The 16,823-nt window shown below is 33.3% G+C and overlaps 1 protein-coding gene across 1 annotated transcript in view; it reads right to left on the bottom strand.

Moving 5' to 3' along the window:
- Nucleotides 1–13,746: 13,746 nt before the first annotated feature.
- The window catches only part of LOC111402192 (probable E3 ubiquitin-protein ligase XBOS32), a 6,772-nt gene continuing 3,695 nt past the window's right edge, over nucleotides 13,747–16,823 (bottom strand). Inside the window, exons 6-10 of the mRNA XM_023030345.1 lie at nucleotides 16,318–16,376; nucleotides 16,191–16,237; nucleotides 15,596–15,736; nucleotides 14,998–15,089; nucleotides 13,747–14,463 (exon numbers count right to left, since the gene is read on the bottom strand). Coding sequence (XP_022886113.1) covers nucleotides 13,940–14,463; nucleotides 14,998–15,089; nucleotides 15,596–15,736; nucleotides 16,191–16,237; nucleotides 16,318–16,376 — 863 coding nt within the window. The 3' untranslated portion in view covers nucleotides 13,747–13,939. The remainder of the gene's footprint in view (nucleotides 14,464–14,997; nucleotides 15,090–15,595; nucleotides 15,737–16,190; nucleotides 16,238–16,317; nucleotides 16,377–16,823) is intronic.

Genomic DNA, 16,823 nt, shown 5'->3' with positions numbered 1-16,823 from the left:
TTGGATGACAAACCAGGCCGTCACTCCTAAAAATAATAATAATAATAATAATTAGGGCATGCAGTGCAGGTGACAATTTATGATTTCACCAAATGCTAGGCCTTTTGGTTGGTTTGATTTCCAAAACCCCATTTCATCAACCCCAATGCACATTTATGTAACCTAATTAAGAAAAAAGTGGTTCTTCAAAAAGTAAATTTTTGTTGTTTAATCTACTATGAATTAAAAACAGCCCGTTTCCACCGCATTTTTTAATAATTTTTTCATTTGATTTTTACTTTTTTCTCCCATGAATTCCATCCGATCTCATTCTTGATTCGATGCTTCTATCACATTCAATTTCAAATCCCATTGAAGAAAGTCTTAATTTAGAACCATATCAGACATGAGTGATCAAGAAGATTCGCATAGTTTATTATAAATTTATTGAGATCAAAACACGTATTAAGTTAGCAAAATTTGGAAAACTGCTTCTGTAAATGCTTTTGACATCATGTAAGATCAAGATTTAGAGAATGTTGCCCCCATGGGCATATTTCAGTGGTGCAAAGGACAAGGGTGAGGTATACTCAGTCTTGCTAGTAGCCGCAGTGTGAGGGTTCGAATTCTGAAACATGAATTGAAACTTTTTGTGGGCATCAGTGTATAGATAACTCTTATTCCTTGCTCTGTTGGGGCATATCTCGACGATTAACCTTTCTCATTATGCTCCAAGGGCGGGACGATGGAAAACCCTTAAAGTTGGGGGTTCAACCTTTTAAGATTTAGAGAATGTTTAACTAGAAGATAGTTGAACATATTTAGGGTCTGTTTGAGTCACATTATTTCAAAAAAAAATATTTTTAAATAGTGATTTAACATCATTTCAACCACACATTTTTCAATAAAATAATATTACACGCAGATCAAAAAAATTTCCTTATTTTTTAACAACATATTTTCCATCAATACACTATTCAAGAATGCATTATTATCAAAATAATGTGGCTCAAACACCCTCTTAAAATTGATTTTTATCCGTTTTTCTCAGTATCATAACGTGTCAAACAAAAAGTAAATAAAGAAGATCTTTTTAAACGCGATCAAATATGTCAAAAATCTCATCTAATTTGATAAGTTTAAGAGTAACTTTTCTAAACTATAAACTTTTAAAAGAAAATTGCTTAAATAAGTTTAAAGTTTAACACGAATGTTTCTCGAGTGTACCCATCAAACTTTTGCACTTTCTCATGCGTATATGTTCATAGGTTCTTTGCCTTTGTGGTTGACTTTTAGCGCCTCCTAAAGGGCAGTCAGCAATGAAACGAAAAACCCACATGGACATAGGAGAAGGATCTCCCACTTTTATGTCCCCTTCCGTGTGATAATTAGTTTTTCAATTATCAGTAAGCAGAATTTTGAAGCTAAAAATCATAGTATAGACTGTATAGGTGACTTTTATCATACTTATATCCAATAGTAGGTCTCTATAGTGACAAAGACAAATTTTATTTATTTTTAATTATTTTGGCACTTCATGACTGGAAATGTTACATGGACGGATTGATATTAAATAATATCAAGCCAAGAAACTTATTAAAAATTAAAAGATATAAATTAGAGATGATTGGTATTGTCGAGAGAGCTTTGCTAATTTGTTCAACTCCAACAATTAATTTCATAAAATTCATTCTATCTATGTCTTATAATATTGTCCTAAGAGTTTCCATGTTTTGTGCCATATTTATATAAGACTTCTCGTGTATCGTGTTTGCATATATACAAAAAGTTAGTCAGTAGAATATAATTCGTGTATGGGGACAAAATATTAAAAAATAATAATTTCCTCATAACCATTTAAAATTATGTACCATGTACAACATATTTATTTATTTTTTTGTTGCAATTACCTTGAATGTTGTCTAGTTGAAGTACTATTGGAGTAGAAAAATATTATGTCATGGTTCTTGTAAAATTTCGAACTTAATTTGGTGAACACTAAATGTTAGTCTAGACATGTTGTAGTCAAATGTTTATATTAGTATTTGTACTAACGAAGTACTTTATCGTAGATGATCGTATTAGAACAGTTCTTTCAAATTAGAGAAAATATTGGCATAAAAAAGTTGCTATGGAAAAAACTGCATGCTCCATTGAGAGATGTCTATGGTATTAACACTGTAAGTATTATGCCCTAAGTCCAATTAACTTTGAGCATAAATATTTTTGATATATAATTAATGCAATTTAATGGCAGATCTATTATTTAATTAATAGACAATTAAATAAATAATAGAGAGCATAGATTCAAATTTTCGTAATTTGTTAATCACAAGGAGTTGTGATTGTGAGATACAAATTATATCTGATTGAATCTTAAATCGTCCGTGGTCGTAAGTAATAACGAGATACGGATATTGTTATTACGGATAGACCATCACGTGTGACATTTTTTACTTGTAAAATAAGTAGCTGATCTCACAAGTTAAAGTGTGGTGACACTTAAATGAACATGTGGATGTTTTGTTATAGAACAAAACAATGGAGACCCGCCGAGAGATTCCACATGGATAACTATCTGAGTGTCGGTGGTTAATCTCTAACGTTCGGTAGTAGAATTGGTTCTTTGATTTGAGGTCGCCATGGTACCTTATATGAGAACAGTCATACTTTGACGGTGTTGGATGTTGCTCTGCAAAGGGCCGCTAATACGACATCGTTCGGGTACGTCAAGAATCGTATGAAAATTGTGATTGACCAATAAAGGATTCGTCACTTTTAGATAGTAGGAGATTATGATCTGCGTTTCATTCAATTAAGTCGATAACGAAATCATTGGCCAAGGTGTACTCATAAGTCGAAAATGAGTTTTCGACTTATATTGACTTAATAGTGGAGTGAAAGATATAATCAATATTCGGGATTGACACAATTTCATATCTCATAATTGATCGGATCATATTGACAAAATGATTATAGTTTCACGGTAAGCGAACAAGTTTGATTTTGTCATACCACATGACATTCCCCGTCACGTGTATTGCCTTGACACATTAGTAGATGTCAATCTGGGAAGGCGAGTGTGAATTGGTGATAAATTAAAAGAGTATTTTAATTTATCAATTTTGATTAGATCAAAATAATATTCCACGTCGTTAGGTAACGTGATCGGGAAACTGATGGGTCACACACAAAAGAGAATTGGAAGATTGCAATTTGTCAATTAATTAATTAATTTAACAATCGTTAGATAAATTAATTAATTGGGTTTGTTATTTATAAGCCCGAATTAATTAATTGGATTAATTAATTCACGGATCGAATTTAATTAAATGGATTAATTAAATATTGGATCGGACCAAGCCAGGCCCGTTTGGGCTTATATAAATATATGGCTAGGGTTTTCAATCCATATGTTTTTTTTCTCATAATTATTCTTGCCAGCACAAGAGAAGAAAACACTGGTAACTGCAATCTTGTTCTCTGTGTGGAACATCGTTGGAGGCTGGAGAATTGGACAGCTCTGGGTGGCGAATCAAGATTGCTGAAACAAAAAGAATAGCAAAGAAATTTGCAGATCTGGAAAAGATACCATTTTTTCACAATTTCTATCTAAACACAAAGAGATTTCTGGTGGGAATCGAAATCTGTTTCAATTTTTCGCTGCGCATGTTAAGTAGATATTATAGTCTACTTTGTGTCTGTTATAAATTGCTTTGCATGTTGGAACAATTAAAAGTTAATTGTTTTTCTTGTTTTAGCGATTAAGGAGATAAATAATTTTTCATATTCAAAATCAGATTTTGAATAGAAAATAATTTCTTTGATTGGAATGATATATGAATCTGAATTTAACAAAAGGAGGGGGGGGGGGGGAGGAAATTGGACTGTGGTCGAGAACCATCACCATGTGGGACTGGCGGCGTCCAACGCTGCTCACCGAACAGTGCCGGGCGCTGCTGACTAGCAGCGTGTGACGTTGCTTCCGGATATGGCAGCCGACAATGCTGCCATTGTTGGAGCAACGCCGGCTGTTGGAGGTTGGAGCGAAAAGGCGTCGGTCATCATCGACGCTGCCAAGAAGAAGAGAAGAATTTTAGGGTTTTTCAATTGGGTGAAAATTTTAGGTTTTCTGTTGCTGTTGATTGTTGGAGACGAGGGTGTCTCTACAATTAGTGTAATTACGGGGGCTTTCCTGCAATTATAAAATATGGGGTCAGTTTGCAATTTTTGAAAAAGGACCTGTTCCATAATTTACGAAATGAAGGGGCTCTGTTGGAAATTTTAAATTAGGGTCAATTTGCAATTTTGAAAAGGTGGTTTTGAATTTAATTTCAAATGGTTTTTAATTTGTTTTTAAATGGGTTTGACCTAAAATTTCAATTTTGACCCGTTTAAAATTTTAATTAAAATTGACGATTTTTTACATTTTCGTTAAAATATGATTTTAACTTAAATATTAAATTTGACCCTAAATTGAATTTTATTTTATTTAGGAGTTTCATATTAAATTAAAATAATAATTCAATTTAAATTAGAGTTGGACTCTAATTTGATACATAATTAAATTTTGATTTTAATTAATTATTCATCCAATTATATTTTTGAAATTAGAATTGGATTCTAATCAGATATTTAATTAAAATTTGATTTTAATTAAATTGTATTGCCCTAAAATTTTATTTAAGATTAGAGTTAGACTCTAATTTGTGTTTAATTAAAATTTGATTTTAATTAAACATATTCGCCCTAAGATCTTGGAATTAGAGTTGGGCTCTAATTCAAATTTTAATTAAATTCAACTGCCTTAAATTTTGAAATTAGAGTTTGACTCTAATTTGATGTTTAATTAAAATTTAATTTTAATTAAATTATCCCGCCCTATAATTGTTGAATTAGAGTTGGACTCTAATTCGATATTTAATTAAAATTTGATTCTAATTAAATATGCCTGCTAATTAAATAATTGATTAATATGATTAATTAATTATTTAATTGTTCCGATCCATTTGTCTAAGAGAGTTTAGACAATCCTAATTGCTAGAAACTTGAAACGTGTTAGCATATAATATTAAATATTATATATACATACATTTATATGATGAATGTATTATTAGTGGACGATTATGGATTCGACCATATGGATGTGTTGAGTGGTTAATTTTTATTCTTGTCGTTTTGTCGGCCTACGAGCTCTTAATTATTTTGGGCCCGCGAGCCCGTTATTATTATTATTATTATTATTATTATTATTATTATTATTATTATTATTATTATTATTATTATGGGTCTGTGAGCTCTTAATCATTTTGGACCTGCGAGTTCATTATTATTATTATTATTACTATGGACCTGCGAATCCAATTTCATTCAGGCCTGCGTGCCAACTAGTATAGGAGGCAGGTTGTAGCTGAACTAATTGAAGAAACAAGAAAATGAGGAGACCGTGAAGATGGTGCATTGATATTGTTCAATGTTATACCCCATAGGAATTGACCAACTAGTCTTCCTTATGACTCGGGAAGACTAAATAGTAAAAGTTCATAATCGTCCGCACTATTATTATTATATTATATATATGTTTATTTGTATGGTAGATGTATAATAAAATATATATGATTGTATCGTTGTTGATGAAGCCTCTGAATGCAAGAAACCCCTCAATAAAATACTAAGTCATATTTTACTTTCTTCTTCCATCATTATGGTGAAAAATCAGAGTCCCAAATCGTCTCAACTTGTTGAGTACACTCAAGGTTGGTCTATTAGGGATATGTTTGACACTATGAAATATTGGATATTTCTGAATGATGGATTCGACTTAACTAAAGTTTATCTCTTGTTGAGTACACTCAAGGAGATAAAATTTAGAGGTATGTTAAGCTAACACAAAAGATGTGAAATGACAAAGAGTTATCAGCTTAACGATTTGTGAGTTGTATGTAGATGTAATTGATAATAGTATCTACCCAAATGTTTTATTAAGGTTTGTTGAGCACACTCAAGGTCTTGGTATAACAGATGGGATCCCAACCTACTGGGAGTCAAGTATGGACTCCATAAATTTATGTGAGAGGGTTATAAATTTTAGTTAAACAGTGGGAGCATAATTAATTTAATAAAAGTTCATGTTAAATTAATTGATGCATTTTATATATTATTTTTTTTCTTTTCGTCATTTATATTTATTGAATCGTGAGTAATCATGTGTATTTGAGAGGCATATTAGATGTCAACAACCAAATTAAATCTTCTTGATTGGCACTGCAATTTGAGAATTGTTCTCAAGCATGAGAAAGTTAGTTGTCCTTAAGTAGCCATTTTCCAGAGACATCTGGTGATAACTCGATTAAGGAAGAGGTGGCTGCTATAATAAACGCAGTAATGACAATAGTACTGCAACGTATGTGATACTTGCAACTATGTCACCTGAGTTACAAAAGCAACTTGAGAGTATAGATGTTAACACATAATTCTTCATTGCAAAGAGTTGTATNCTGCAAGGTTTATGTCTATTTCATTAGCTTCTCAGGTATTAGATACCAAATGTGGATATCATATTTATACAAATGTGGAGAAACTAAATGGAACTAGACCACTGCAAGTGGGAAAAGTTAATCTACAACTTTGAAGATGAGCAACGGTTGCTGCATTGCCTGTAGGAGCATATTTCTTGCCATTGCCTTTTGGTTTAGTATTGGAATTAGAGAAATGTCGCTTTATACCCACTATAGCTGGAACATTAAAACGAATTTCATGTTTGGACATGAACTATTTTAATATTAAGGACAATTGTTGTTCTTGTTTATCTTGATAAAGATCCTAATGGCTATACTAAATTACAAAACGACGTTTATATTCTTTAATACTAAGGATTCTATAATGAGTATAGAAATTATAATGCATAAATGCGATAATCTAATTATTACCAAAATTTGGGATGGCAGACTTTATCATATAAATGAAATGCAATTCCAAAGTTACATAAAGATGTATACTTGGGATTAATTGATTTTGACAAATACAAATTATGCATGTCTGACACAATGACCAAATCTTCTTTTACTTGAAAAGAAGAAAGGTCGGCATAATTACTGGTCTAATGCATAGTGATGCATATGGATTCATGTCAATTAAAGTCGGACGAGGTTTCTCTTATGTCATCAATTATCAAGAATACTTGATGAAATTCAAGCATGAAGTTCTTGAAAGGTTCAAAGGATTCAAACTAGAATTAGAGAAACAAATAGGTAAAGATACCCTCACATTGAGATCCGATCGAAATGAGAGTATCTTAAATAATAAAATAAAATTTAGATTGTCTAAGAGAGAATGAGACTCTCTTGCAGTGGACTCCTCCATATACGCTGCAGCATAGTGGTATATCTAAAAGGAGGAATCGTTAACTATTGGATATAATGCGATTAATAACAAGCCATGCAAATCTCCCAAAATTGTGTTGGGGTCATGCATTGATTGCAGTGTGTAACACACTAAATCATGTCACATCTAAGTTGATTAACAGAACTCCATACGAGCTATGGAAAGGGAGTAGTCCCAATTTATCTCATATGAAAGTTTGGGGCCCATGACACTTATTTGAAACCCCTTGAATCGGATAAGTTTGAGACTAAATTCGATAAATGCATATTTGTGGGATATTCAAAGCAGATATTTGAATATAAATTCTATTATTGTAAAGAAAGTTTTCACCTCACGACATATCGTCTTCTTAGAGAAAATGTTTATTATAGGGGAGGACAATGGGAGTAAAATAGAACATGAAAGAGTTCAAGAATCCACAAATATAGTTAACCAAGTAGATAAATCCGAGTTTGATCCCATATCTGATATGGGACATACTCTTGATCAGGAAGTAAAAACTCCTGAGAACATATCAGCTCTATGTGAATCTAGTAGGATCATTCGACCTTTAAGAAGGTGCTAATCCATGATTACTAATCAGGTATTACTGATCCAGGATAATGAACCTGTTAGTTACAACGAAATAAAGTCAAGTGTTGATTTAAAAGAGACAGCAAGAGGCCATGAAACTCGAGATGAACTCGACGTTTATGAACAAGGTTTGGACCTTGGTCAAGCCTCCTGATGGAATAAAACCCATAAGTTTTTGTAAATAGTTTACAAGGAAAAGGTCGATATGGATGGGAATATCCATATATACAAAGCAAGGCTAGAAGCAAATGTTAAGTGTTGACCTTGGTAAAACCTTTCTCCTGTAGCGTTGCTAAAGTCCATTCGGGTCTTGCTTGCAACAGTTGCATACCGTGACTATAGGTTAAGAGAAGTATCTTGGAGCTGAAATCTTAGATTTGACGAAAAAGTCAGTGTTTGATTTTATCAAATTTAAAGACGAATTGTGTTTTTACAAGAAGATAGTGGGAGTATTGTCGTATTCCTAATATTATAGAAAACGACATCCCTATATTTTAATCGTTCAAATAATGGTTGTTAAAGGATTTATTCATGAACGATATGGGAGAAGCAACTTGATCTATAGAGGTAGATGTAGAAGATTGCTTAACTCATTCCAATTTACATAGATGAAATCTTTGGAGAAACTGATTTACTCTTAAGCGGTATGTTGAAAAAGTTCCAAACGTGAATCAACCGTTGATTCAATAGTAGAAACCTAATACATGATTAATTTAGAAGTAGCAAAGAGTTGCAATCTGGATCATAATGTTCATAAATGAACTTGGAGTAGTTCCTGATATTGTTGATCACATGCCATTGTATTATGATAACAATAGAGCCATTGCGAAAGCGAAGGAACTAATGTCTCATCAATGATCCAAACATGTATTAAAGCGGTATAATCTTATCAGAGAGATAATACATAGAAATAACATAAATAAAAGAACAAATTCTCACATTTAACAATATTGCAGATCCACTGACAAAGAGTTGTCGTAGCATAAGCATAATCATCATGTAGACTTATGATATTGGATATATAAGTGATTGGATCTAGTGCAAGTGGGAGTTTGTAAGTATTATGCCCTACGTCCAATCAACTTTGGATATAAATACTTTTGATATATAATTAATACAATTTAATGACAGGTCTATTATTTAATTAATAGACAATTAAATAAATAATAGAGTGCATAGATTCAAATCTTCATAATTTGTTAATCACAAGGAATTGTGATTGTGAGATACAAATTACATCTGATTGAATCTTAAATCGTCTGTGGTCGTAAGTAATGACGAGATACGGATATCGTTATTACAAATAGACCATTGATGAGTGTAATCCACTCATTAAACTAAAGCTTCTAAATCGAGTTTTTTGATGTGTTCTTGAGCATTTTTGAACGTTTTGATGTGTGTGTTAGTGTTGTTTTGCAGTTTGAACAATTCTCAAGAAAATATCACTATTGGGAGCCGGTGATGAGCAAAAATGATGATCAATGAAATGGAGCATGAATAAGCAAGTATTGAATAAGATTGGAGTGGGAAATAGGCTTGGAAAAAACAAAGAGAAGAGGATTAAAGCAGTGGCATTGGCGCCACGGCGCCGAAAAAGGGGCGCCAAAGAGAAGAAAAAGCAAGCAGAAACCTAGGCGCCACGGTGCCAAACTTGGGCGCCATGGCGCCCAAGGAAGAAAAAAAGAAGCAGAATATTGGGCGCCAAGGCGCCAGACCTGGGCGCCATGGCGCCCATGAAAGAAAAAACGGGGCAGAGACCTAGGCGACACGGCGCCAGACCTGGGCGCCATGGCGCCCGTTTCCAAAACAGTAAAATCCGGGTTTTTAAGTATTTTTTCAGCCCAAAAATCACACCCTAACCCTTGAAGACCCTTAAAAATATAAATACTCAGCAAAAAGAACAGGAAAAGGGGTTGGACGGCTGAAGAAAGGAGGCAAGGGTATACACTAATTGAGAGAAGATCGAACCGATTTTGGAGAAGAAGAAGAAGAAAAACTGAGAATCAAGCCACAAGATTGAGAAATAGAGCAACAACCTGAGTTTTTTCTTATCTTTCTCTTCTTCATGAAATTTAATTTGTGTTTTATCATGTTCTTCTTTTCAATCATGAACTAAGTTATTAAATCTAGGGTTTGATGTAACCTATTTGAGATATGAGTCGATTTCTTTATAGTATTTCTATTTAATTTTCCTGAATTGAATTTTTATTGTTCTTGCTTAATGCTTTCTTTTGCCTGATCACCAATTGAATGAATTGATGTTCTAAATTTGACGCTCGAGAGAGGGAAATTTAGGCGTGATCTAAGAACAATATAACCTAGGTTTGTAGATTTCGAGAGAAAGTACGAATCTTTGAGGGTAAAACAAGAACCAAGTACGTGATAATCTTTATATATTTAATTCGGAATAGAGATATTGGGGTTAAAATATAGAGATATATTCTATTTGACGCTCGAGAGGGGGAAATAGAATTAATTTAGGATTCTTGCCTATGAATTTGGGAAATATTGGATAGAAATATCTATAGGGATTGAGAATTATGTCGAGAATATGGTGAAATCATTCCCTAGACATTACGTAAATTTGATTTAATCTTTAGAAATTGCCTCACTTTTATTGCACTATTTAATTCATTGACGTTAATTTAGAAATCAAATATTAATTCAACACTTGATTGTCTAGATAAAGTAAACGCGGACACAATCATAGTACTCAGTGGAACTCGAATATCAATCCCTGTGGGTTCGACACTTTTCAATTCTTTAATATACTACAAAACTTGACACCGTGCGCTTGCGGTATAAAATCACGTTATATAAAACGTGTGGCAACCATCATGTGTGGCATTTCTTACTTGTGAAATAAGTAGCTGATCTCACAAGCTAAAGTGTGGTGACACTTAAATGAACATGTGGATGTTTTGTTATAGAACAAAACATTGGAGACCCGCCGAGAGATTCCACATGGATAACTATCTAAATATCAGTGGTTGATCTCTAACGTTCAGTAGTGGAATTGGTCCTTTGACTTGAGGTCGTCATGGTACCTTATATGAGGACAGTCATACTTTAGCGGTGTTGGATGTTGCTCTGCAAAGGGCGGCTAATACGACATCATTCGGGTACGTCAAGAATCGTATGAAAGTTATGATTGATTAATAAAGGATTCGTCACTCTTAAATAGTAGGAGATTATGATTTGCGTTTCATTCAATTATGTTGATAACGAAATCCTTGGTCAAGGTGTCATCATAAGTTGAAAATGAGTTTTCGACTTATATTGACTTAATAGTGGAGTGAAAGATATGATCGATATTCGGGATTGACACAATTCCATATCTCGAAATTGATCGGATCGTATTGACGAAGAGATTATAGCTTCACGGTAAACGAACGAATTTGGTTTTGTCATACCACATGACATTCCCCGTCACATGTATTGCCCTGACACATTACTAGATGTCAATCTGGGAAGGCGAGTGTGAATTGGTGATAAATTAAAAGAGTGTTTTAATTTATCAATTTTGATTATATCAAAATAATATTTCACGTCTTTAGGCATCGTGATCGGGAACTTGATGGGTCACACACAAAAGAGAATTGGAATATTGTAATTTGTCAATTAATGAATTTAACAATCATTGGATAAATTAATTAATTGGGTTGGTTATTTATAAGCCCGAATTAATTAATTGAATTAATTAATTCACGGATCGAATTTAATTAAATGGATTAATTAAATATTGGACCGGATCAGGCCAGGCCCGTTTGGGTTTATATAAATACATAGCTAGGATTTTCAATCCATATGTTTTTTCTCATAATTATTCTTGTTAGCACAAAAGGAAAAAACCTTGGTAGCTGCAATTTTGTTCTCTGTGTGGATCACCGTTGGAGACTGGACAATTGGACAGCTGTGGATGGCGAATCAAGATTGCTGGAACGAAAAGAATAGCAAAAAAGTTTGCAGATCTGGAACATGTATAATCTTTTCACAATTTCTATCTAAACACAAAGAAATTCTTGATGGGAATCAAAATCTATTTTAATTTTCCGTTGCGCCTATTAAGTAGATTTCCAACAAACACCAACTAGTTTACAAGTATTCTCGAAAACAATATAATCGAGAGTTGCCAGAGAATTTGACCATCATACCATAGGCAAAAGGAGCCATTCACAAGTCTCTTTCAAGTCATTTCGCTTGGCCAACAAGCAATGGACGTGATTATCATGTGAGACAAAACTACGGAAAAAATGGCTCATCTATATGGGCAATTCAAGTAACTAGCATACATGAGTTGGTTCATTTCGTAACTATGCGATTCTTTAATTAACAAAAAAATAAAATGAGTTTATTTTGTCTATGAAAAATTCCATTTCGTAAAAATAATTAAAAGAAATACACCCCCCAACCTTTTTTTTTTTTTTTTTTTATTGTCTCTCCATCGAACCTCAAGAAACAAACCAAAAATCACCCACCATGGAATTTTGTCGTCATTATTTTAATTTTTTTTAATTATTATTTTGAATGGTTTATGACACACTGCTCAATGTGAATTGAAGTCTCCACACCTGAGTTTATAAATAAATGATGCAATCCCAATAAGAAAATATTTCATTGGAACAGTGTAATTCTCAAGTTTCAATATATATTATTAAAAAAATCATCTCGAAATTGTGTCAAACAACTTTTTCGTCTAAAAAGATGTTTGATCATGCGACTTCAATTATTGTCTTGACAATGTGTAAGCTTACATTTTAAATATGACAAACATGTTGTAACCCTTAAAAAAATGATCGCGTTAAAGATTTCACAAGTAATTGAGAAATTTTCAGACACACTTGGATTTCTTATATGAAAGGATAGCAAATTTGTCATGGCGTTATTGTTCCATATCGAAGAGTACATTTGTTCATGAAGCATGCGTCAATTTACCCCTTTGTACTTCTATTCAAGATCAATGCTGCTATAGTTAAAGGAAACGCTTTATAGAAATCGTACAGGAATTCAAAACAAATTTCCAGTACCTGGAGCATAACTCATTTAAAGTTCACTTAAAAGAGGTAAATGAACAATTTACATTTGTTGACCTTTATCGGATGAGTAAATAAAAGTAGTTAATGATATGACAATTCATTGACATAAGCCAACTTCCTTTTTTTGGTTTGATCGGTTTGTTTTGGCACCACAAATCTCTCTACCAAAAAAGGCGCGAGATCTAAGTTATCTCTAATCATAAACAAGTTTCTGAAAATAATGCGGCAATTCACGATGGTCAACGTTAATATAGTTATTAAAATTTAAAAACTAGGCTCCTATTTGATTCCCAAAAGGTTATATTAAAATCTAAGTCAAATTTAACTATTACTTTCAGTTATATATTTTATGAATCCCACAACTTTTCAATCACATATTTTATTATCTTTTATTAAAATATACTAAAATTTAATTTTTATCTAAATCAAACTAGGGCTAGAAACTAAATTATAAGACCTTAGATTCCATACATGTACATGTCAATGCAAGCGTGTCATAAGTCACCACATTTGCAAACTAACACGGTTGATTTGGAAACTGAAAAATCTATCAAATAAGTCATTTAATTTCATATTTCATCTAATCTATCATCCAGCATTACGCTACCACCTAGATTGCGATTGCAATCCCAGTGAGGCTACGTAGCATTACATAATGGTATTTCTTCTCATCAACATTCTTTGTCTTGGATTATCATATATATAAATTTCTTCTTTTATTTTCTCTGACGCAAATATCTACATATTAGACTGATCTAGAGAGACAAATCAAGCATTCAAGCGTATAAACTTGTAAGATTGTAGAGATATGATACGAGATTCCACATTTACACAAATTTTCACCAAACATGCTATTAACATCTTTTGAACAAAAATAATGGCAATAATTTACCAATTTTTCAAAAAAAAAATATATAAAAAGTCAATGTGCAGACGTAGATTATAAGTTCTCCTGAATCCATTAATCTTCAACAGGTGCTTCCAGTTTCCATAGATTGACTAAAAGAGCATAACCATCTTCTACCTTCATTCTCAGAGCTGGAACGCCTAAAGCCGGATCTTGAACATCTAACCAGTTGATTCCTCAAGTTACGGCCGACTGATCTTGGAACCAAAGGAGGAGCAGGGTCTGAAGCTCCCATACAAAGGCTTGGTCGGAGTTTCATGGATGGAAACCTTTGGCAACTAAGCGAGCGGAAAGAAGAACCGAGAGGGGAGATCCGAGCACACGAGAAATCCGGCTTGCATAATGGGGTTTCCAATAAAGTGGGTTCAGGAACCCCAGTCGAGCAAGTGCAAAAAGTCAAGGACAAACTTGTTCTTGAAATATCCTTGCATATTGACCTTGTGTCCGGAAGCTTAACGAAAGAAACTATACCATGCCGGCAGAGTGGGCAAGCAATTGAGCCCGGGGAACCGTGAGAAACAGTAGAGATGCTATTTGTGGAACATAGATACAAAGCACAATGCGTGCAGAACTCATGGAGACAACCTGAAAAAACAAGCATCTTACATTCATTTGCATATGATGTCATTGCATGAGTATAATGACTGTGTAGCAAGTTTTCTCTATCATAGTTACAAATTCAACATTTTTTTTCATCATGGCCAAATTAATGGCTCGAAATCTCACACAAGCAAGAACTTACTGCAAAGAATGGAAAAAGAGGATATTTCAGGATGAAAAATTTAAGGTAACACGAAACGAAATAAATGGCAATTGTCAGAATAGTATGAAGTTTATATTTATTAGAATAGGATAGCAATAGGCATTTTGACGATGATGAACTAAATTAAACTCCACCCCCGTCAAGAAATCCCAAGCAGACTATAAAAGAAAATAAACGTCACTAGTTCATATTTTATACATTAGTAGCAACATCATGTGGGCAGTTCAATATCGATAGTCATCTACTATGTGTGCTTAAGTACGCATTGTTCATAAAAATTTCACTACATAACTAGAAAGGAAAACACAGAATGAGATCCTTTGTGCTAAATATACTGCTAGTTTGAATTAATATACCTTCTGCAGCAACTGTGCATTTCCTTTCCAAGCAAACAACACAAGGATCTACGCATGTGGACAGCGTGTCGTTGCCTCTCCATCCACATTCTCTGCAAATGAAACAAAATAGAATAATAGTTGAACTTAATTGCGACCATTCGTGTTGTTGTATAATAGAAGTGTCATTAATTTTCTCACTGTGTCACTGTATGTTCATCCTTTTCATCTAAAAGTTTAAGCTATTAGGGAGGTGCTACATGTATTAATGTAAATCTTATCTTCAACGTACCTCCTCACATGCAGACTCAATTCATTTTTTTATCAAATGTCCAACATGTGCACAATTTTCATAAATGGAAGGCGTCGAGGCTTGAACCCACAGTTCCTTTGCCTATTCTAATACTATATTGAATCATTTCATCTAGAAACTTAAGTTGTTATAGAGAAGCTATGCATATTCATTTAAATCTTGCATTCAACATTGTATAAGATCTAGTTGAGAAGCAAATACTGGGCAAAGGCCATAAATGCTATATCAGCATTTTTTTTTTCTTTTGCTCATCAGGGAATTTCTTTATTCTAAAAATTAATGGAGCAATGTGTAATTTTGGCTCACCTAGAGATATTAACGATGCTCATAAGAGGAAGACATAAATATGGTGAAGGACTAAGTTGTGGTTGGCTTTCTGGACTCCTGCTAAGAATTTCCTCGAGCGAATCTCTATGCCAAGAACGGCCAACCATCAAGGGCGTCCAACTTTGAACAAATAGAAACAAATAGTTAAGTAAGAGAACAAATCGTTGGTTAACAAAAAGTAATAAAATAATGGACCTTCAAAATACTACATCCAAACATCGTAGGGGCTAATGTCTGAAAACAGCAACAGATAACCCTAACCAACCTTAACCCCAGGAAAGATATATAGAATGCCGGTAAGCTTAAATGTACAAGTAAATAAGTTCTAGAATAAAGAAAAAAAAGTTATTGATCCAACTTGACATTAAGCTACTCGACAGTATGATAAACGCTACTCTCGAAATAAGTGACTTTTTCTTAAAAGAAAAGTAATCTATACAAAATATGAAAATAAAAATTACTTAAAAGTAACTTTTACTTATTTTTAAGCTTAGAGAAGCATGCTTTATGCAACGTTAGAAGAAATATGTTAAGAGTGAAACCATTGAAATTTGAAAATTAGTCAATTGCTTACCCATTAGCATTTTCTGCAGTCAGACTGGCACCCCTTGAAATCAAAAGCTGAAAATAGTGAAATCGATTATATGTTTAGCTCATTTCCACCCGCATCGAAATTTACATTTGACCTAAATTATACAGACCTGACAGCACTGTGCACTACCACCACAAGCAGCATAATGGAGGGGTGTGCTTCCTGGACCTGCAAATAGGTAAATATTCTTAAATTTAATCTAATAGCATTATCAGGTCAAGAAACATGTAATGGGTGTTGACTGTTTGAATGTTATTATTAAAAGAGGCTGTCTCGTTAAATGCTCTCATAATCAATTATGAGTCAAATAAGAACATGTAGATGCTTTCAAGCTGCTCCTGCTATAATCCAGAGCTAAAGATAGTATATATTCAATAAATTCAATGTCCTACGTCTTTTATTTCGATATCTAATGCTTAAAGAGAGAAACTGAGTAGAGCCGTATGGATCATTAGACTAGTTCTCAAAAAGGCCTTTTATGAAATCAAACTCACACTATAAGCTTTACAGCTTGATCATTTACTATAGGACTAAGTTTATTTTAAATATAAAATCTTTGCTCACAGACACATCAGCTTAGTTTCCAACTCGGAGTCCTTTCTTCCTTCATTATTA

This window comes from Olea europaea, chromosome 10 (assembly GCF_002742605.1).
Source record: "Olea europaea var. sylvestris chromosome 10, O_europaea_v1, whole genome shotgun sequence".
In the NCBI taxonomy this organism is placed as follows: Eukaryota; Viridiplantae; Streptophyta; class Magnoliopsida; order Lamiales; family Oleaceae; genus Olea; species Olea europaea.
Note: the sequence above shows the minus strand (reverse complement) of the source record. Positions and strands in the feature narration are given on the sequence as shown.